General features: G+C 39.6%; 3 protein-coding genes across 4 annotated transcripts in view; all 3 read left to right on the plus strand.

The window, feature by feature from the left end:
• Positions 1-44: 44 nt before the first annotated feature.
• Positions 45-7,278, plus strand: LOC109525730 (zinc finger protein 3 homolog). Its single transcript, XM_019886472.1, has 4 exons — positions 45-366; positions 913-1,955; positions 4,752-4,992; positions 6,390-7,278. The coding sequence occupies exons 1-4, from the start codon at positions 177-179 to the stop codon at positions 7,106-7,108; spliced, it is 2,193 nt and encodes a 730-aa protein (XP_019742031.1). The 5' UTR covers positions 45-176; the 3' UTR covers positions 7,109-7,278.
• Positions 7,279-9,076: 1,798 nt separating this feature from the next.
• The window catches only part of LOC109525799 (gastrula zinc finger protein XlCGF57.1-like), a 17,228-nt gene continuing 3,786 nt past the window's right edge, over positions 9,077-22,518 (plus strand). Inside the window, exons 1-2 of one of the 2 annotated variants that reach the window (XM_019886578.1) lie at positions 9,077-9,506; positions 10,097-10,968. In XM_019886578.1, the coding sequence (XP_019742137.1) occupies positions 9,425-9,506; positions 10,097-10,968 (954 nt within the window). In that variant the 5' untranslated portion in view covers positions 9,077-9,424. Of the gene's footprint in view, positions 9,507-10,096; positions 10,969-20,810; positions 21,335-22,518 lie in introns of those variants that run through there. The other variant, XM_019886577.1, reaches the window with a different exon arrangement.
• LOC109525794 (adhesion G-protein coupled receptor G5-like) lies at positions 13,513-20,721 on the plus strand. Its single transcript, XM_019886570.1, has 13 exons — positions 13,513-13,673; positions 14,337-14,423; positions 14,507-14,555; positions 15,179-15,266; positions 15,435-15,563; positions 15,859-16,005; positions 16,074-16,128; positions 16,218-16,309; positions 17,142-17,260; positions 18,016-18,296; positions 18,733-18,835; positions 19,544-19,857; positions 20,439-20,721. The coding sequence occupies exons 1-13, from the start codon at positions 13,592-13,594 to the stop codon at positions 20,552-20,554; spliced, it is 1,662 nt and encodes a 553-aa protein (XP_019742129.1). The 5' UTR covers positions 13,513-13,591; the 3' UTR covers positions 20,555-20,721.

Below are 22,518 nucleotides of genomic sequence, written 5' to 3' on the forward strand. Positions count from 1 at the left end.
TTAACACTTAAAGTATGTATCAACTCATCGTAGCTCATTCGTTTTACCACTTAAAGTATGTATCAACTCATCATAGTGCATTTTGTGACTTCTCCAGATAGCCTGGCTTGTTGACTACGAACAAAGACAATCGCCACATCACAAAACAGATCGAGTGAGTAAAGTGTCGTGTGAAAATGTGTAAAATAGAAATGCTGCGAGCGCTGCTGAATCAGCGACTAACATCGGCCGCCGAGGAAATTTTTGTCGTGTTTGAAAGAATGATAGCAGAGTACGAGGAGGAACTTAGTCGGACCAAAATAGAAAACGAGCGACAACGTCAACGACTGAACGCTTTCGAGACTCGAGTCGTGCTTCGAAGAGCAGGTTTGTTCAATTATTTTATTTGTCCATCCATTTTCTGATCCGCCTATCCTCACAAAGGTCGCCGGGCGTGCTGGAGCCTATCCCAGCCGTCTTTTGGCAGTAGGTGGGGTACACCCTGAACTGGTTTCCATCCAATTACAGACTCTTATTTGTTCAGGAACTAATTTAGTTTGAAAAGAAGCACACACACAAACAGCATTCCTCGTTTGTTTCTCGAATGGAATCCTCATCGACCCTTTTACCATGATTTAAAATGTTGTTCCGGATAGCAAAGAGCCTCCTTTGACTGGACCACTAATAAACAAATCCTTCAATGACATTTGACCAAGGCACAGTGATTAACAAAACAGGGTAAATGGCTCAGAAAATGTTAACGTGAAGGAAATAGCTTCCAAGTGAGACGGCTGTAATTTACATTTCTACAGGTAAGTTGGACAGTAAGCAATGTCTTGGGCTAATTCAGTGACATCACTGTTTGAGTATGAATATAACCGAAAAGTAAGTGTGACTTTTCTAAACTACATGTGTTCATCTTGTTTATTGCAGATGTGAGTAATGAATGCCTCCCCATTGAGCAGCAGGAGAGGAATTCCAGAGTGGAGCAGGAACAAGCCAAACCACCCCTCATTAAAGAAGAGGTGCATCCTCAAGAACTGGACTTCCCAATGTTCTCTGTCATTGTGAAAGTTGAAGATGATGATGAAGGCAAAGGTCAAAGTAAGAACGGAGCGCAGGAGCCTTCAGGCAACAGCTTAAGTGACCACATCACAATAGAAGGTGATGGTGACCACTGCGAAGGATCACGAGCAGAAAGCCTCTTAGCTCCATTATCAGATAGTGGTGGCACAACATCTGACACTGATTGTGATGAACACTCGAAAGAGGAAATGACATGTAACGCTGACGATGGACAGTGGAAATGTTTTCAGTGTGACAAAACCTTTAGCCACAAGATAAATCTGAAAAGACACACGATCCTTCACACGGGAGAAAAACCATTCAGCTGTTCAGTTTGTAGCAAAAAATTCACCCAGAAGGTGCACCTGACATCGCACATGAGAATGCACACAGGAGAAAAACCTTTCACTTGCTCGTATTGTGGTAAAAGTTTCAAGCGCAAGACGAATTTGACGTCACACACTAGGACACACACTGGAGAGAGGCCATTTTCTTGCCCATCTTGCAACAAAGGTTTTATTGATTACTCGGCAATGATTAAACATACAAGAACACACACAGGAGAGAAACCTTATTCCTGCTCATTCTGTGATAAAAGTTTTGGTGCAAGCTCAACATTAGTGACACACCTGAGAACACACACAGGAGTGAAACCTTTTTCTTGCTCAATCTGTGACAAAAGTTTTCATGATTGTTCTGGTTTGGCTCACCACATGAAAACACACACTGGCGACAAACCTTTCTCTTGTTCGGTGTGTGGAAAAAGCTTCCGTGAAAATTCTCTTTTAACCAGACACATGAAAACACATACTGGTGGGAAAATGTTCATTTGTAGTGTGTGTGATCAAAAGTTCTCCTATAAGCATCAAATTGACAAACACCGATGTGCTGGTGAGAAGGGCAGCAGTGCATGAAGCCGCAGTACTTTCAATATACCTTGCAGGTATGACGTACCACAACTTGCCGGCCATCACTGAGGTCTACTGGAAGAGATGCAGCATGTTATAAAGAGCAAGAGATGAGCAGAGACTCTCTAAACTAGTATTTTTTTTAAGTTTTATAGTTATAACATCTAAGCTAATTTCCATTAGCCCCTCCGGGACTTTTTCAAATTCTTTATTTTAGGATTACACCAGTGAATTTTCATGAGTGTTTAAATGTACAATGTTTAACTCTCTTTTTAATCTGTCTTACAATAAACTTTAAGAGGAAAAAAGAAATAGCTTGAAGCAACCACGTTTTACCTCTTATTTGGAGAACTGTGTGAACTCGAGTGAGAAAAGGCGCTAAGGAATACCGTGCAAAGTGTGTTGAATGAGTGCTATTTTTTAAAAGAAGTTTAAGTGTGGTCAGGGTTAAAATACATAAAACAAGTTATATATGCTCTTTCTAGATCTTGGTTATTCATTTATTGCAGCTGGTTCTGGAATGTATAGCTCATGATAAACTGGGTTTAGTGTCAGTCACAATAACTATCAATCAAATCACATCATCTATCCATTTTCTAATCCGCTTATCCTCATAAGGGCCGCGGGCGTGCTTGAGCCTCTCCCAGCTGTCTTTGGATGGTAGGCGGGGTCAACCCTGAACTGGTGGCCAGCCAATCGCAGGGCACACATAGGCGAACAACCATTCGTGTTCACACTCACATCTAGGAACAATTGAGAGTGTTCCATTAACCTGCCACACATGTTTTTGGAATGTGGGAAGAAACCGGAGAAAATCCACACAGGCACGGGGTGAACATGCAAATTCCACACAGGGAGGCCGGAGCCAGAATCGAACCCTGTGCCTTTACACTGTGAGGCCGACGTGCTGACCAGTCGATCTCCGTGCCACTTCAAACCAGTCATATAAAAAAACCAATAAACCACAGAGGCTCCGGGTTGTCAAGATGACTAATCGTCATCTCCCACTGCCCTGAGTTAAGTAACGGCACAACAGCTACTCTTTTTAGCTGTGACTCCATTTTGAGGTGGTCACATGACACCAGTTTATGTGAGTGCACCCCACCCTATCCCTCTTTCATTTTCATTCAATTTAATCTCCTCTTCTTGCAGCACAAAGCCGAAGACACACCATGTCAAACACACAGTGAAAACATGTCTTCGCGATTGGACAGTAATACACTTAATTTTTAATTTGCTGAGAATCATCCCTATTCGTGTTTTATGTGCTCCTTCTGAAACTCAGCAAGAAGCCACAAGATAGCATCAAAGTCATTAATTTTTCCATTCTGATTTTTGTTAGAGAACAGTTGCTCGAAGACAGTCCTGAAATATTTGGACACGTGCATTCAAAAGTTTAGAGACGGTCAATCTATGTTTATGTAAAGGCATGTGCATGTTTTAGTTCATCCTGAAATATCACCACAAAGTCCAACCTTTTATGAGTAAGGTACACTCTGAAAGTGCAATCAGGACCCCTGAAAATTGTCAGAATCGTTTTATGATTTTGCATTTGTACTTCACCACAATGGATCTGAAAGAAAGCAATGAAGATGTGACAAGTAACTTTATGCTTTTCTGGAGGTGTCACACAAAGAGATACCAGCAATATTGCTAATATTCATGAAAGTATTTTAGTGAAGTGGATGCAGGTTCCTTAATTAAAAATTAACATGACACTCTAATCATCTAATCACCTCTTTGTCCACAACTTTATCCGTGAAAACAAAACCACTGTGATGATACAAACATTTTTCCAGGTTACCAAAATTGAAGAATTAGGTGGAAAAGAGACGTTTAAAAAAGTTGCCTGAACACATTGCTGCCAGGTTTCCACACCACTCAGATCTTTCCTCCTTTAAGACAATTAAATCAGCACAATGAAAGCTATATGCAATGTAAAATTTTTTTATTGATTTTTTTACTTACTTATTTTTTACTGATTAGAAAAGGTCAGAGCAGACTTTTCCTACTCATGTATTTTGAGTAATATCCCCACCGCTGTATTTCAAAAAAATATCGTTACTTCGCATTTTATTACTTAGACTGGTGGATTGGTTCTAGCGTGTTAAATAAATTAAAATTGAAGCAGTCAGTGGTCCGCATTTTCTCTATGCGGCCTTCGTAAAAATTAATCTTAGAACACCCCTGTCTTTAACATTGCGAAAAACTTATATTCCTCAGGAAGTTGTTTACAAAACACAAGCAAACTGTTAATATCATTGTAATTCAACCCACTAATGAAATTGATTGCATTTTTTTTTCGTCACTAAATTGGCGAACCGCTGCCCGATGCAGTTGGTTGGGCGAGACGTTTAACGTCATCGATGACGGCATTCAGACCAAATTGAACGACTCCGTCGCTGAGGCTCAGTCACTTCATTCCCACGAGCGGTAGCAGAATGCACATCTATTCAAGAGCTGCTATGACCACCAACACTCACACCCTGTTATTGACTGTTCACTTGAGCTAACGTTCAAGTCATCATCATCATCTTCAAAGACATCACTAACACGCTCACAACACTGTCGTTAAAGCGCAACAAGGAGCATGTCAATCATCTCGTCAAAAAGCCTCGACATAATACGTCCCACCAAGACTGGGCATCATTCAGAAACACGTCTTGATGCCCTTTGGAAGTTCTCAAGTCAGTGTACGGGTTTGATGTAGCATAACTCGCCTAGACATGCCTGGGCAGCTGTAAGCGTGACGCAATAAAAAAGCGACGGTGTGCTATGTTAATAAAACGCCTTGACTAGCAACACATCGCTAAGCAGAGTGTGAAGTCTTTGGAACATTGTGTGAAAATGTGTAAGGTAGAAATGCTGAGAGCATTCCTGAATCAGCGACTGAGCGCGGCTGTCGACGAAATAGTTGTAGTGTTTGAAAGAACGATAGCAGAGTATGAGGAGGAACTTTGTCGGACAAAAGAGGAAAACGAAAGACAACGTCAGCTGCTGGATGCTATTTTCATACCTCAAGTCTCGGTTCAGAGATCAGGTTTGTTGACCTCTTATTCTTACGTGGTTTGTCAATAATTTAATAATGATACGATCAACGTAATCAGAGGCAGTAGCTGTCATTTCAGAATTGAGGTGAGGGAACAAATTGTTCAGGTCTGGACCGTGCATTTGCTACTTGGCTGGGCCTTACGTGGAGACTTGTCCGACTTAATCCACCTGTTGCCACGTCGTATTAAAAAATACTATTCAAAAACACATTAAAACAGCCCACAACCTTGCTACGTACATTCTCTGGAGCAGTTAACAATTATCGCGTCACTCATAAAATGACAAAACATGAACTTTCTAAATAACATGCATCATACTCATGAGCGAGGCTGATTATTAAATGTCTTAATGTGTGCAGATTGTTGCATACGTGTTTGGCTCGTCGAATATACGGTGCCCTCCATGATTATTGACACCCCTGTTTAAGATGTTAAATGTCTTAAAATAAATTCAATTTCCATTGCGCAAGCATATTCTCACATAGAAAATTGTACAAATTGCCACCTTCGTTCCCAAGGTGTCACCAGACTTCGTAATGAGTTTATTGATGTTTTTATTTATTTTGGTCCCTGGCACTGATATTGTTCCCCAACAGACAACGCCAAAGTAGATGACACTTGTTAATGCGGACGCGTAGATTTCCAGCATCTTGTTGTACACACTGAAGGATCTGAGCTTCATCAGGAAAACAGTCTGCTCATACCCACCCCTCTTGTACAGAACATCCATTATTGTATTCCATTACAGTCTGTTGTTCAGGTGTCCTCTCAAGCACTTGTGCTGCGGCACCATCTCAATGTCCTCCTTCATGATAGTAAAGGTTGAGTGGTATGTATGGGTCCTCCTAAAGTCCATAAATGGGGGCTTAATTTTGTTAGTGTTGAGGACTTATTATTCCTGCTGCGTCAGTCCACAAAGTTGTCCACGGGCTCTCTATACTCCATCTGTTAGCCACCAGGTCGTGTCAAAAGATTACAGAGAATGATGTCCGAATAATCTCTACCATAGGTGATCTATGTTTATTTAAAAACTATTCAGAGCACAATTGTGAAGATGGTGCTGCTGCAACAGAGTGGCTTTTTTTCTCACAGCAGAGTCTCAGTTTAGTTTTTTTCCTTGTGGTACTATGAATAACACAGTAATTGTTTGGCATGCTGAAAATGAAAATGTGGCGCATTAATACACAACTTCAAAGCCTCCATCGATTTTCTGGACCGCTTATCTGCCCTTGGGTTGCAGATGTGCTGGAGTCTATCCCGGCTGACTTTGGGTGAGAGGCGGCCAATCGCAGGGTTTATACAAACAACTATTCACAGCTAAAGCCAATTTAGAGTCTTCAATTTGACTTTATCAAATCACCTGTATTTGTCTTCTCGTGTCCTGCAGAGGTCAATGAAGAAAATCATCTTGTGCAGCAGGAGTGGAGCTCCAGGGTGGAGCAGCAGGAGCCAGAACCTCCCTACATTAAGCAGGAAGAACAGGAGGATGATGTCACGAATTTGCCATTAACGGTTATCCCCGTGAAGAATGAATGTGATGAAGACAAAGGTCAGACTGAGCAGAATAGATGGGCTGCGCCTCCAAGCAGCAGCTCAAGTCACCACATGACAAGAGAAGGTGATGGAGACCACTGTGGAGGATCACAAGCAGAAAGCCTCTTGGCTCCACTGTCAGACAATGACTACATAACGGCACACTCGCCTGAGACTGATGAGGAAGAACACTCGAAAGGTGATATGACATATCACACTGGCAAGAAACACTGGAAATGTTCCCAATGTGACAAAACCTTTGGTGTCAAGATTAATCTTAAAAGGCACATGATCATTCACACAGGAGAGAAACCTTTTGCCTGCTCAGTTTGTGGTAAAAGATTCACCCAAAAGGCACACTTGACATCACACTTCAGAACGCACACTGGAGAGAAACCTTTTGCCTGCTCATTTTGCGGTAAAAGATTCTCTCGAAGTGAATGTTTGATAACACACACAAGAACACACACTGGTGAGAAACCGTTTCGTTGCAATGTGTGTGATCAAAGATTTTCTTACAAGTATAAGATTAAGAAACACAAGTGTCCCGGTGAGAGGAGCAACAGTAAATGAAATGTGGAAAACATGGACTTTCTGACACCTTGACAAACTTTGAGTGCTTCTGGTTATCTTGAAAAATGTACATTGGACCACCAGGAGTGCCACCTGGACCCCTCACAACTATTACACATTGTATTCTTTTGCATTTATAGATCACAATAAATTTGAAATGAACCAATCAAGATCTCACCGAAGTGACTTTCTGCGTGTTTTCACAAAAAGAGATAACCTGCATAAAATGTCTGCCATGATATGCACATCACACTCAGTCCCTCAAAAATGTTTCCATGTCTCTTGAACTTTTTCGCAATTTGCCACATTACAACCTCAAAATTATTTTTATTGAGAATTTGTAGTATCGACCAAAACAAAGTAGCACATAACTGAAATAAAGAAATTTTACGCACACACACAAACCCAATTCCAATGAAGTTGGGATCTCGTGTTAAACAGAAATAAAAAAACAGACTACAGTAATTCCAAATCAACCTATATATATTTGAATACACTACAAAGTCAATATATTTGTTTAAACTGATAAACTTTATTGTTTTTAGCAAATAATCATTAACTTTGAATTTTATGGCTGCAACGCATTCGAAAAAAAGTCTGGACTGCAGGCAGGCCAGTGTAGTACCCACACTATTTTACAGCAATGCCATGCTGTTGTAACACATGCAGAATGTGGTTTGGCATTGTCTTGCTGAAATCAGCAAGTGCATCCATGAAAAAAACCTGCATGTACATTTCACCATTAATGGTTCCTTCACAGATGTGTAAGCTACCCATGCCATAGGCACGAAGGGACGAACATTAAATATCTTGATTTTGTAGTGCAGGGGTAGGGAAGTCCGGTTCCCAGAGAGCCATATCCTGTCTGTTTTAGATCTCTCTCTCATCAGCAAGCTCTGGAGAGGCCTGAAAGGATAATGAACAATTGTTCATTTGTTTTTTGACTAGCCCATAGTGCTGCGTTTTGGAAAGATTCGGAGAAATATATGTTGTGTAAAACAAATTGCAATGAATGGAAAACAGATCATTACTGTGTTCGAAAATAAAGAAAAAAAATTGTGTAGTATTGTTCAGTTAGATGTTTTGTTAAGAATTTTCATATCCATAAATGTGAATTTCTGAATTCCACCCTGTTATTTAAATCATTTTTGATGGAGGTAGATGATTATTTTAAGTCTCTTGATCTAATGAAAATGTAGATAAATCATTGCTTTACATTCAGAAATATTTAAAGAGAAACTTATCCCTGTTTTAAAAGATGTATGATTTTAATTGATTTTCTTTATTATTACTACAATAATTTTTATTTCTTTTAATATAGAATTTATTTTTGTTATACTGTTTTATATATATATATATATATATATATATACATATATATATATATATATATATATATATATGTGTAAAAGATGTTACATTGCATTGCCTGATGGTTGTGTTGTATCTATTTTGTCAAATAAAAAAGAAACTGTCTGTGAATGACAAAATTTAATTTCCAAGATTATAAACATATCTATCTATCTTTACACATTATTACATTAATTTGGTTATTAAAAATAACTTCGTAACACAGCGTGAAGATATGCTGCTATCTCCCTGCATTAAGATATTAAATCAAATGAATGAAATTCTTTGAAGATGATATATTCCTTTATTTACCTAAATAAAGAAATTTATAAAGAAGGTTTGCTGGAGGTCAAAATGTGTTGTGATAAACCACAACAACAAACAACTTTATTGGAATCAGCCATGTATGTTGTTTACATTCGCCATTGGTACTCAGATACTTGAGTATGGAAAAAAATGATGAGAATATACTATACTACTGCTTTATCCGCTTTACATGAGTGTAAATGAACATTATTTGATTTACGTGACACTTTACAGGCGTCTTGAAATTGTTATACGGCTTCAGTATACAGTAGAACTCACTACTGTACTGAAGAGAAGGAAATCGCGCCCGTGTAGTTAGTCCAAGTGGAGTTTCCGTAGTTAATCTCTGCAAGACGTCGCATTCCCACGAGTAAAATGTTGAGGCTGCCGGATCAGTTTCATAACCGCCTTACGGCGTCCTTTTCGCCATTACTTTGTCTTCTTTACATTGTCTTATCATCTGGCATAAAAAAACAGTTTTAACATCATTCACTTTTCCCGTCATCTCGGTGCGCTTGGAACTCCTCAAGCTAATTTAGCTCGCTAGCTGCGAACAAAGACGCGTTTGTGAGCAGCGCATGCTAGCAAGGCTAAACATGTTGACAGTGGAAAGCTGAGCGCGTTTCACAAAATTCTGACTGGTAAGGAAGTACGCGAAGAATGATAGCTGATTACGAGGAGGATTTTTTTACAGCCAAAAAGGAGGACGAACGGCAGCATCGTTGCGCGTTCCATACAGCAGGTTTGTTTTTTCCGTAAGTCCTTTCGTTTTTAGCAAGTCACATGTGCACGCCACAATTCACTTTTAAGCAAAGTATAATGACGAAAAAGATGGGATATTTGGTCCTCAGGTGACATTTCAGGACAGACCAAAAACCCATCGACCTGTACAAGTAAACCGTTTACTTGTACAGGTCGATAGAGGTTAAATAACGTTTACTGTAAACGTTATTTAACCTCTCGGCTTTTGTATGCACGACCAGCTGTGAAGTGTTTTACGTACTGTTCCAAAGCCCTGTTCCAAAATGTAGTACTGTAAATATTTAGTTTTTTTTCTTAGCCTCAAATTTATGTACACAAAACCACATCAAAAAGGGGAAAAAATACATTAGTAAAGTTATCAGAAAATACCATTTGTACATTTTCAGTAGTTCATTTCAGTTGTCATAAAGCGGGTTTGTGTGTATAATTTGCAGGGGCTGTAAATTGACAAAATTTAGAAAAATGTAAACACTAAGAATGTTCCGAATGACCTCAAAGACCGCACAACTGTTATTAATGAATTAAGTGAGTTGTATTCATTTTGTGAGTCTTTGATTTTCTGCCCTCCAGATGTCAGTGAAGATGAGATTTCTTCTGAAGGGCAGGAGCGGCGCTCCAAGTTGGAGCAGCAGGTGCCAGATCCCCCTCGCATTAAAGAGGAAGAGGATGAACACAGCATCAATGAGGAGGGTGACCAGCTTGAGGGGCTGGACTTTCCGGTGATTCGCGTCGTTGTGAAGAGCGAAGACGACGAAGACGAGCCTCACTCCTCACAGCTTCATGTCGGTGATAGCGAGAAGCGATCCCAAGCAGAAAGCCTCTTAGTTCCACTCTCGGAGAGTGAAGACACAAACTCACACTCTCCCGACACTGATGATGACGAACGCTCGAAAGGTGACAGGACATGTCGTAGTGACAACAAACACTTGACCTGTTCCGTTTGTGGGAGAAGCCTTTATGACAAGAAAACATTGAAAGTCCACATGAGGACGCACACAGGAGAGAAACCTTTCATCTGCTCGGTTTGCGGGAAAACATTCGCTCAGAGGGGGAATTTGATCAAACACACGAGAACGCACACTGGAGAGAAACCCTTCACTTGTCCATACTGCAGCACAAGTTTCAGTGACAGTTCGACGCTAGTGAAGCACATGAGGAGACACACGGGTGAAAAACCCTTCAGCTGCTCGTTGTGTGGCGAAAGATTCTCTCGGAAGTCCAATTTGACGACACACACAAGAACGCACACCGGAGAGAAACCTTTTGCATGCTCGGTGTGCAGTGCGATGTTCAGTGACCGTTCAACGCTGAATAAACACATGAGAACGCATACCGGAGAGAAACCTTTCAGCTGCTCAGTGTGCGGCCAGAGGTTCTCTCAGAAGGGACACATGACGACGCACACGAGACGACATACCGGAGAAAAACCTTTTGCATGCTCAGTCTGCCACAGCAGTTTCAGCGACCGCTCAACTTTTGTCCGGCACATGAGGAGACACACCGGACAGACGTGTTTGCCTGCCAGTATAGAAAAGCTGCACTGAAATGGCACGTTGGTGAGACAATGTTGAGTTGCAGTGTGTGTAATCAAATATTCTCTTGTAGACTTCTCATAAGTGAGGCATACCGGGCTTCCAGGTGAAATTTTCAAGATGACCTGAAAATACACTCCACACTGGTACCTTGATTTAGGATTGCTCCACATAAGAACCGTCTTTTCTTCTTTTTTTTTTCTTACTTTTGTATGTACAGTGTAAGTAAACTTCTTAAAACCATTTTATTTATTTACATTTTTTTATTGTTTAATACAGTACTGTGCTATTTTTATTTAAGATGTCGCAGTTTTACTTAGTTGCATGTTTAGGGGGCTTGCAAGTCAAGGCACCACTGAACTTGCTAAATGTGGAAAGTCGTTATTAAAAAAGTGAGAGAAAGGAGTGAACAAACAAACTCAAAAAGTAAACTTCTTAAAACCATTTTATTTATTTACATTTTTTTATTGTTTAATACAGTACTGTGCTATTTTTATTTAAGATGTCGCAGTTTTACTTAGTTGCATGTTTAGGGGGCTTGCAAGTCAAGGCACCACTGAACTTGCTAAATGTGGAAAGTCGTTATTAAAAAAGTGAGAGAAAGGAGTGAACAAACAAACTCAAAGTTGCTTGAAAACTGCATCCGGCAGATGACATCGCTTGTTCTGTTTTGTTTCAGAACGTGTTCTGTTGTCATTCTTGCACACATTTTCAGACTTACTCACACTTAAACTCTGCTTCGCAATGAGTTTGCAACAAATGTGTCTCTTTGTCAGGTGTTAGTCAACTAAACTATCTTGAGAAGCTTCCACGAAGAACTTCATTCTGAAATTTCACCCTGAAAGTCCAATGTCTAGATTTTTTTGTGAGTAGTGTTGGTGTCAAGTTAAGAAACATAAGTGTGCTGGTGGATGACGCGGCAGGCCAGATGGTTGTGTTGGTCGCTTGATTAGACAAACATAATCTCTGTGATGATAATGAAATACTATGTGATGTTAGTGTTAAAACCTATAGTCAAACACTTAAATGCACGCTTCTGTCTTCAAACATTTTCTGCTGGGACTACAGGTCACATCAATCCATCTCATTGGACCACTGAAAATAGGATGCGTCTGTCTGAGGTGAGACACACCTGCCGATTAATTGGGGCGCGCCTTCCATTAAAGCCAAGATTTGAGGAAATGTGCAATAGTTAAGCATTTTTGCCGCAGTTAGTTTGGCTTGTGTGACAGCCAGCCCCAGACATGGCAAAAATGATTCCATTGTGGCTAAACTATACCAAATTGTGCCCACGAAATGGACATAACATGCTCACAAAATAACTAATGTGGGTTTTATAGCATTCCCAGGGACAACTTGGATGTCGGGTTAAACAAATGGAGTGCACCTTCACTAGAAACGGCTATAATCCCGACCTTACTGTTCCTATTAGATCTTTATTCTGTCCAAAATGTATTCATTTTTCCACGTCACAGCTGGGCTTTCATACTTGTGGGCTATGTTTTCATGTCAATATGCTGCAATCATGGAGCTACAATGATGTATATTTTCATTCAAAACATTTGCCATCTTAAATCCAATACCGACTTTTACATAAGCGCAGCTTAGTTATGTAAGATAATATATAATCACGACTTGGAAGTTCCTAATAAATCACAATGTGAAGTGTGCAGAATGTTGTCATTGTGCTTTACTGGCTGAAAATAACTTTTGTCATTTCTTGGGCCAAGAAACGTAGGCCAGAGAGAGCATTTACCTCTTATAAAAAAAATAAAAACTGACAAAAAACTCACACTCACGAAAAGAATTCTCTCACATACACCAAAAAAAAAAAAAGGACTGCAATTCATGCTCTGTTATCTGAAGTGTCCAGTGAGATAAAGGATGAATTAGCACTCAGAGATGACGTCAGTTCGTCAGTTGACATTTCTACATGTCTGTTTGTGTTCCTGCGTGCACAAAGAGGATGTGCTTCAAGTTTCGCTCGCCCAGCAACATGCCTGGAGCTCTGTGGGTTTTCTTGTTGAAATGAGCAACACCTCGTGTTAGGAAACTTCCTCTTTTTTTATCTTGACTTAACCTCACACACCAAAGTCTGCATGTTTTCTGGAAGTTTGTTGAATCAATGTTTTTTTTTTCCTTGGTAGGTGGCCGGTACAGGCAAAGACACATAGGGTAAAGTAAAGCAGGTGTTTTAAACATTTTGGAGAACATTTTCCAATAGGGCCACCGCTTAATAAAATGGCAATTGAAAATAACTGTCACGCATACTCCTAAATCACGTAGGAATTTTTTATACATCCCTATTTTTGAAGGGGGCAGGGGAGCCAAATCTATGGCTTGCACCCCCCAGTTCATGTGAGGGCCACTGAGGTTAAACCCAAGTGGTCATGTGATCGGCTTCTACGCATGACATTTCCTGTTGACCTGATTAAAAAAAACTTGTCTGCAACACTGATCATCCACCCACTCTCACCACCAGTTTGATCTCAAGTGATGTGACACTTGTGACAGACCTCAGTCACACCAGGACATGTCAGCATCTGATTGTGGTCCCGTGATGCAAGTGCTTGTCCTTCTCTTCTGGCTCACGTTATCTTACGCCGTTGTTGAGGGTGAGTTTGTCCGAATCCTCCCGGCTGCTCGACATATTTTTTCTAACCCAAGGGTGGACAAACTTTTGTGTAATTTTGGTTTGGAAAACGGACAGATGGGCCAGGTCAATTGATTCAAAATGTACGTTTAGTATATAAACATTTGTTTTGAAATGTGTTATGTTTATTTTAATATGTACTAAAATTGTCAAAAACAAACATTTTCTTTAGAATTAATTTAACTAATTAACTAATGTATGAATTAATTATGCATTAATGATTTTTTTAATAATTAGATTATTAAGCAAGGATTTAAAAGAATAGAAAATAGAGGTTATAAAATGTTTATTTCATATTTTTATTCTATCATTTACAATGATTCTTGAAATATCTAAAGAAATATCTAAATATTTTGTATTTGTAATTAATCTAGCTGTAATTAAATCCATACTTAATGAAAAGAAATATTTAATGTATCCATCACAGTTTATTTCAGATTTTCAATTTTATTATTTACAATAAAACATGATAAGTTTATTTTTAAAAAGTAGTGATTTTTTAAAATTGTATTACAGTATTTATAACAATTTACAAGTATAGAGATGTTTTATTTGGGCCTTATGTGGCCTCCAGTCCATACATGTCCATCCCCGTCCGAACCTTTTCTTTGACCTTGGTGATAAGGTTGCCTAAAGTCCAACGATCTGCTTAAAGGTTCCGGGCTGTCTCACGACTCTGCCGAACAGAACCCCGCACCCACAGAGAGCAAGTGTGAGTTGACCCACCCCAAATGCTCTGTCAGGTATTTCTTCTCAATGCCTCTGACCTTCCCCACCTTTGTCCCTGTCGGACAGACTGTGAAGACATTCTCTCTGGCTGCCTTGCCCAACGTTCCTGGACCAGGTACAGTAACCTCCTTGAAGTGCAATGTCACATACATATGTTCAACCTTGCAAATGTACACGGTGTCCCAAAAATGTACAATGTTCCCGGTGGATGGAATAATGAATGAATGGATGGATAAATAGCACATTCAATCCCTAAATCCACCGTTTAAACACATTTAAAAACAATGCCGAAGGTACAGTAAATTAAACAAGGTTGCTTGATTTTCTTTGTAAACTATTTGAAAATGGTTGAATTATTATGCCGGAATAACAGAGCGCAGAATGAGCCAAATGAAGAAAATATGGTGAACTATATTAAAAAAAAAAAAAAATCCAGGATGAAGTAAGTGCATACGGTAAAATGAAATAAAAGTGAAGTAAACTAGTGACTCACCCTTTGTCGGTTGCAGGAGTAGGAAACACAGAAGTGATACAGAAGACGTCTCGCCTGCCACTTGACGTTCTTGCCATCTATGTACACATTAAATAAATAATAAGTTCCCCACAGTATTATCAAATAAGTTAGAACAACTTCCTCTCCATTTTGGACCACTTAGTGTCTTAAAACAACATTTAAGCGTTGGACTCAATGCCACAGAATCTTATTTCCCCATGTCATATGAATTATTGTCTTTAAAGGTGTTATAAACAGCAGATTCTAAACTGCACACCCAGAATGCGAGGCAGAGGCGTCTTCATTTTAAGGAACGTTGACCCTTCCGAAAAGGTAAGATGGTTTCTTATGCCCTTTTATTTTGTTTTGACTGTCATTCACCGAACAGAGAATCTTTCCTGGTTTTCATGACTTGATAAAATGTATAATTCCATGATCACTGGGTGGAGTGTTTTGGAATCAGGAATTTCTGTGAAGTATTTCTTCTTGAATGAATATCAGCGTGAGGAGCGCCCGACTCCGGACCATGGTGTTCAAATCCCCTCATCAGCCCTCCAGAGAAGCAGAGCGCCCGAGTCCGTGGACAAAGTGTTGGTGGTGGTCACCGTGCTCGACAGCGTGCATTTCAAGGTCAGCATAGAGGATCCAATATTTTGGGCCCGTTTTAGGCAAAAGGAAAATTCGAGGTCTCTTGTAATCCATTAACATTAAAAGATAATTTTGAATCATGAAGCACCCAAATGTTCGACCCAATTTAGATCAACTATATAGCGAGAAAGCACTTCTTATGATCTACTTTTGCGACATGCATTCAATTGAAAAGATCATCTGGAGTCATGAGAAATATCCAACCTTCAAAGAAAACAAAGAAAGAAATGTCTTTGGCACATAATCTATTTACGACTGTGTTTACTGTATTCCATAGTCCCCAAGTAGAAACTATGGAAGAAGAGGCCCAACTGGCCCAACAGGCACAGTGTTGGGGGGAACCGTCCTGGTGGTGCAGGCAGGTTTAAACCCACTCCAGGACCTCCCAGAACCCATCACGCTGACCTTCAAATACAACAAGAAGGTAAAAATCGATCATGGATGTTTTTCGTCAGGCCACAGGCCCTCTAACATTTCGAACAAATGTTTCAGGTTGCCAACGGGGCTTGTGTGTTCTGGAAGGAGATAAATGAGGAAGACGGAACTGGTGGGCGGTGGCGTCTGATTTCTATCTGAGTCTTCATTTTCTAACAGTCCCCTCCCCCACGCACACTTCTGCGTTTGCATGTTTTTTAGGTCTGTGGAGCACGTTCGGCTGTAACACTAGCGACACCGGGAGTGAATTTATTTGTCGGTGCAACCACTTGAGCTTCTTCGCCGTACTTGTGGTAAAAACAAAAAACAAAACACAAAACACACACATTCGCAGTTTTTTACATTTCCTTGAATGAGAGCAACTTTCAAGCTTTTCGGAAACATGAAGAGAAACATGAGCGTCCACCGGTCATGTTTTTGTTTTTGTTTTGTAGCATTGATGACAACCTAACATTCATTTTTGTTCAGTTTAAAGACAACCCAACAAAACAATGTAATTTTCGATTCACCTAATGTGCATGTTTTGAAGACATCGCAGAAAAATCAATTTGTTTTAAGTTTAGTTGATTTATGCATCATGGAAAACATGAAACGAAAGAGTCAAGAATATTATAGATTTGTTGCTACTTTCCATCTGCCGGAGGTAATAAAAAAAGAAAGTTAATCGTAAATGTGAATGACAGCCTTATGGTAGCCCGATTTGTTTTGGTCAACATCAAACACAACCCATTTATAAACATAAAAGATAACCTAATGTTCAGGGTTTGTCAACATCAAAGCTATCTTAGCATAATTTTTGTAAACGTTTTAAGACAACCTTTACCTATTATGCAGACTTTTGTCAACATGCAAGACAATTCCAGACTTTCATGGATGTAACATACGTTTTTTGTAAACATCAAAATCAAGTTTAAATGTGAGAGGTGGATCAGAAAATCAATGGATCACTGTGTTTTTGTAAACATCAAAGGCAACCAAATGTAGTTTTTTTTTTTCTTGTAAATATGTAAGACAACCTAACATACGTGTTTTTGGAACATGAAGACAATTGCGGTCTTCCATGCATGCCTGTTTGAGTAAAAATCAAAGGCTTTCTAATGCAGCCTGAACTTTTTTCTTGAACAGAATCCTGATCTCTCTCTGCGTGAAGAGGATGTCTTCAAGCTGAGTTTGATCACATACGTTGGATCATCGTTGTCGGTCGTCTTCACCATCATCAGCTTGATCTTGTACTCCTGTCTAAAGTCAGTTCTTTGCCTCTTCATTTTCTTCTCATTGGGACCCCTGTGTAATACTAACGCCAATTAAACATAAAAGTCATGCTACTATAACAAATTCCAACATTTTTTTTCATTTTAAAAAAATTGCAATTTTATAAAAATAAAGCCGTAATTTTTTTAGACTGAAAAATCCGTTTTAAAAAGTCATATTTTGTCAGAATGAAAAGTAGTACATAAAATAGTCTCATTTTGCATTGTAATACTGTTTTATAATATCAAAGTCAAAGTTTAACAAGCGAAAAAAGGTAATCAGATACAATTTTGTTCTTGTTATATTGCATATTCTTCTTATATTACCTTCTGGAAAAGACGCCCCAAAAATGTGGAGATGTGAGTTTTTCAGCAAATAGAATAGGTTCCAAAAAAAAAAAAAGACGACATGAATTAGGTAAACTTTTGAATAGCCAACTGCAAATAGGCATGGCATTGCTGTATTCTATATCAAATATTGACCATAGTCATTTTGAAAAATTGCCTTGTGTTGTGGAACAAAAAGAATACTTTATTCATGCAGGGAGGCCATATTATTTTGATACGTCACAGTTATTTCAGAGCTTTTTATTGGCCCAAAGCTAAGGTAGGGGGGAGTAATTGTTTCCTATGTTTTACTGATGCACTGCTCCCCAATTATTTTTGATCATCCCCTGGGATCGGAAGACCCCAGTTTGGGAACCACTGAGCTCGACCAGAGTGTTTACAATAACGTCCTTTTCACTTAGCAAGCGGCAGCCGGACAGAGCCGTTGGCCTGCACATGCACCTGACGGGAGCGCTGCTGTGCCTGCACCTCTGTTTCTTGCTCTGCTGCTTGTGGTCGTGGAAGCTCGCCGAGGAGCCGGCCGATTGGTTCTGCGGTGCTCTTGGCCTCCTTCTGCACTGGTCTCTGCTGGCCACCGTTTGCTGGTCGGCCCTGGAGGGTTTCCATCTTTACCTCCTGCTGGTGCGCGTATTCAACATCTACATCAGGAGATACCTGCTCAAACTGTGTGTGGTGGGCTGGGGTAAGGGATGCAGAAGACCTTGTCGTACACGTGTCACAACATCAAACGTAGGGTTTCCAAAACTACCGTAGATGCCCCTTATTACGCCAAGGATAAATTCTATTCTCGATCCACCCACAACAGGTCTATATATTCACAATCCAGAATGACTTTATTCATATGTAGTTTTAACCCTAACACACACATTCAACACTTAAGACACACTTTTTAAACACATTGTTCATGTGTTCAAACACACGCAACACATTGCAGGCATCTAATGTGTAGAAAATACTAAACAGTAAAGATATTTGCTGTGTGGTCAATACTGGAGTTCCAGAGCTAGTTGTTTAGTTAAGAGTGAAAATAAAGTGCTCCCAATACAACTTTTGAAAGCTTTTTCTTCATGTTGACATGTTTGAAGCATCAATGACATAACGTTTTTCTTTCCCTTCAGGTGTGCCCACATTGATCACTCTGATTTGTGGAGTGTCTGGGGTTTACGGCAAGTACACGCTGGAAGTTCGGGACTCCGCCAACAATAATTCAACCATACAGCTGTAAGTAACCCAGCAGCCTCATCACGATGTTTGTCATGTGAGGTTGTTTGTTTTTTTTTTTTATTTTATTTTATTTTTTTTATGAAAATAATCTTGAATAAATGACATATAAACCCAAAACATTCAAAATTGTTACGGTTTCCATTGTAAATAATGGAAATTAAAAATGATAGGTGATTAACCATCCTATAAGTTCAAATAAATGAACCACCATGGGACTAATCTTTAGGACGAATTTGGAATAAGCCTAAAATGTCTGCTTCAAACAAATTTTTTTTTTGTTTGTTTCTTTTAAGGTATGCTTCTTGAGACTTTTTTTGGGGGGGGTCCCCTCATGATAGACATGCAGACTAAATGTCATGTAACAAAATGGCTTTGGGGGTTGAATTAAAAAAAAAGAAAATAAAAAAGAAAATGGTGCGGTATTGAGCTAAAGCCCTTAAATCAGCCAAAATAAGACCCCCAACACCCTCCATCCCAAACAATTGAAATGTTATCACTGATTAGGAGTAATTGTATCTTAAAATAAGAAACAATAATTCTGTAGGTGAAGGTAGTACTGTATATCAATACACTAGTTTTAAGACATCAGCTAGACTTGTTCAGTTCTGATAATTTTGCATCAATTACGTAATATATTCAGCATTCCACATTTTTTTCTGGTTTTGTAACTCCAGTTTTCAATGTAATTATTCTACAAACCAACAGGTGCTGGATGAGCAGTCAGTTCAATTATAGGAAAGCGGTCACCTACACCACCACAGTGGTCTTCCCGAGCCTTGTGGTGCTCTTCAACTCCTGCATGTTGGGTCTGGTGGTCTTCCAGCTGTGGAGGCTGCAAGGAGGCGGTTTAAAAGGTGGAGGACCGAAGGGCATCAGGGAGAAGACCAGCAGGTTGTGGAAGGATTGCGTGACCGTGCTGGGCCTCAGCTGTGTGCTGGGTTTACCTTTCGGCTTGTCGAGTGCCACCTATGCCTCTGTGCCGGGCGTCTACGTCTTCACCGTCCTCAACTCACTGCAAGGTCAGTCAAGAAAAAAACAGCAATAAGGTGTTTTAATGCAGGGCTTCTCAAACTGTTTGCGCCAGGGACTATTTGCAGGGGAGAAACTTTTACATTTTTTCAAAGACCACTTCTTATCCTCACGTCAATTCAACATTTACTGGGGGGGAAAAGTCGGAATGTTACAATAAATTCTTAATTTGGGGAGGAAAAAAAGTTTTAAATTGAATGGACTGTGAAGAAAAAAGTTTCATTCCTTGCAATAACAAAGACATATTTTGTTGGGTAAAAAGTCTTTGTCTTAGCTCAATAAAGTTTGATTTCCTTAATTTAAAGTCATAATATTGTGCTCTTAAAGTTTAACAAGTGAATTTCAGAAATACAACTTTATTCTTGGAATGCAGTTGACCTCGCATATCCATGTTACAGCACTCACTGATTCACGGATTTAAAAAAATATATAATTGATATTTTTAAATGATTCGAGATCATCATTTCTTGCACGTTCTTTTGCTGCCCTCCAAGCCTGAACCAAGTTTATGAATTCGTGGTTCAATGTCTTCACCCGTTATTGACCATTGTATAATATTGTTGTCTCTCAGGGGTCTTTGTGTTCCTGTGGTGTTTGGCATTGACGTGCAAGTCTCAGTCGGACGCCGCCTCCTCCTCAAAAGACACTTCCTCTCAGAGAATCATGACCACCAGCTTCAACAGCTGACGAGCACCACCGTGCGTGCGTGAATTTTAATGATTTAAATCTCCTTTTAACTAATCCATGTTTGATCCATTTTGTCTAGTTTTGCACTAACCCCCAAAAAACTGACATTTGCAAACAGATGGATACCGCTGTCCTCCACTTTGTCTTAAACTTGAGTATGGGGAAACCTTGCTGTCTTTGTTGATTTTTTTTTCTCCTCTTGCCGTTTGTTTCTGTATTATGCAATACGCTTGCTATAGTTAAACATTGGCAAGAGCCCGTCGCAATGATCATGGGACTAACAGTATGCAACTGTGGCATGATTGAATCGTATTACATTGCTGTGCAATTTGAATCTTTAAGGTAATTTGTCCAAGTAGCATTTCCGTACAAGTTTCAATGCAGATCTACTTCCGTGTACATTTTCGGTTTGCCTTCTCGAAATAATTCTTTCCGAATTAGTAGTAATATTGAAGCCTCCCATCACTAGTTAACTGGGGTTAAACGCCAATTCTTAAATCTTCGTGTCCGGATGAACTCGTCTCGGTGCAATTTAAAGCTTCTCCAGCTAATTTGGTTTAGCTTGCTTGCTGAGAACAAAGGGATGCCTTTGTTATCAACTCATTGCGAAGCAGATATCAAGTGAGGGGAAGAGGTTGTGATTATCGTGTGGAATGTGTGCAAAAAGTGTGAAAGAAGAACACAAGGAGACATTTTTTCAAACAAAAGAGGAGAACGAGCCACAACGTCAACTACTCGACCTTGTTTTCAAGAAGACTCAAGGTGCGTTCAACGCAGCAGGTTTGTTCAATCTCTTTTGTTTAGTGGTTTTATTCTGAATGTAATCTGTTAAGCATCGTAGTTAAATCGTTTTCTTGTGTGTAACGGTTATTTGACGTTGTTCTGAGGGGGAAGACAAGCCGGCATATTGTCGTCTGTTTTAATTTGTATGTTAACCCCCAGTCAGCAAAATTGGTCTGGCCCGGCTCCGGCGCGGACACGGCACGACACTCGGCCCACATACCGCAATGAATGACGGTCCTGCAGTGGCCCGGGTCTGGCATCCATGATCCGGGCCGCATTCGGCCCGGATCTGAGCCGCATTGTATAACCATATCCGGCCCCACTCCTGCCCGACGCTGGGCCAGAACAGGTTCCTGATATCAGCCTTAATTCAACCTCAACTAAGCCACATCTTTCATGAGCCATATTTGACCCACATTAAAAAAAAAAAAGTCTCAAAAACAACTGTTATAAAAATATGTTTATTGTCATAATTTGCAAACCTCACATATAACTCCACATACACTGTTAAAATGCACTTTTCTTTATTTAGCAGTGAACACAAAGTCCAAATTGGGATGCAGCTTCCTCTTGAACGGTATTTTTCTATCCATCAAATTGTAGCGCTCTCCATGCACTCTTTTCTTCTTATGCTTTTCTTCCTGTCACCATCCCGATAAGGAGCCAGATGTAGCCATCTTGTGATTGTGACATCAATTCCCTGGTCTGAGGCCCAAGACATTAAGGTGTTAGGTCTCACAGCGGCTGTCAGAACTGTAAGAAAACAAGAATGGATAGTGTGTTCGGAAAACAAACATTTGTACATGTCATGAACAATGAATGGTCAGTAAAAATAACCCTTGAAATATCTTATAATAATAAGAATAATACATTTCATTCATAAGCGTCTTTCAAGACACTCAAGGACACTTTACAACCAAAACTAAACGAGGTGTGACGCTGTGGGGCAGAATATTTGCCACCAAAAACTCAACGTGAATAACTTTTGAATAGTTTATACTAAATTTGAATTACATGAATTGAAGTTAAGTGTATGGAAAATGGATGTACTTGTATATTTTACTCTGAATCATATTGAATAACTGAATCTGAATTGTAAAATCTGAATTTTAAACGAGAATTTTTTCTTTGAAACTGTATTTGATCCTCACTGAAAATTAAATTCTGTTTATTTTCATATT

The sequence above is a fragment of the Hippocampus comes genome, unplaced genomic scaffold (genome assembly GCF_001891065.2).
Source record: "Hippocampus comes isolate QL1 unplaced genomic scaffold, H_comes_QL1_v1.1 scaffold261, whole genome shotgun sequence".
Classification (NCBI taxonomy): Eukaryota; Metazoa; Chordata; class Actinopteri; order Syngnathiformes; family Syngnathidae; genus Hippocampus; species Hippocampus comes.

Excerpts from the sequence above, each read along its gene's own strand:
- LOC109525730 (XM_019886472.1), top strand. The coding sequence starts at position 177 with ATGTGTAAAATAGAAATGCTGCGAGCGCTGCTGAATCAGCGACTAACA. Across the intron at positions 367-912 it reads AGTCGTGCTTCGAAGAGCAG|ATGTGAGTAATGAATGCCTC; the intron begins GTTTGTTCAATT and ends TGTTTATTGCAG. Across the intron at positions 1,956-4,751 it reads GTGAGAAGGGCAGCAGTGCA|CAACACATCGCTAAGCAGAG; the intron begins TGAAGCCGCAGT and ends CGCCTTGACTAG.
- LOC109525794 (XM_019886570.1), top strand. The coding sequence starts at position 13,592 with ATGTCAGCATCTGATTGTGGTCCCGTGATGCAAGTGCTTGTCCTTCTC. Across the intron at positions 14,424-14,506 it reads CGCACCCACAGAGAGCAAGT|ACTGTGAAGACATTCTCTCT; the intron begins GTGAGTTGACCC and ends CCTGTCGGACAG. Across the intron at positions 16,006-16,073 it reads CCTTCAAATACAACAAGAAG|GTTGCCAACGGGGCTTGTGT; the intron begins GTAAAAATCGAT and ends CAAATGTTTCAG.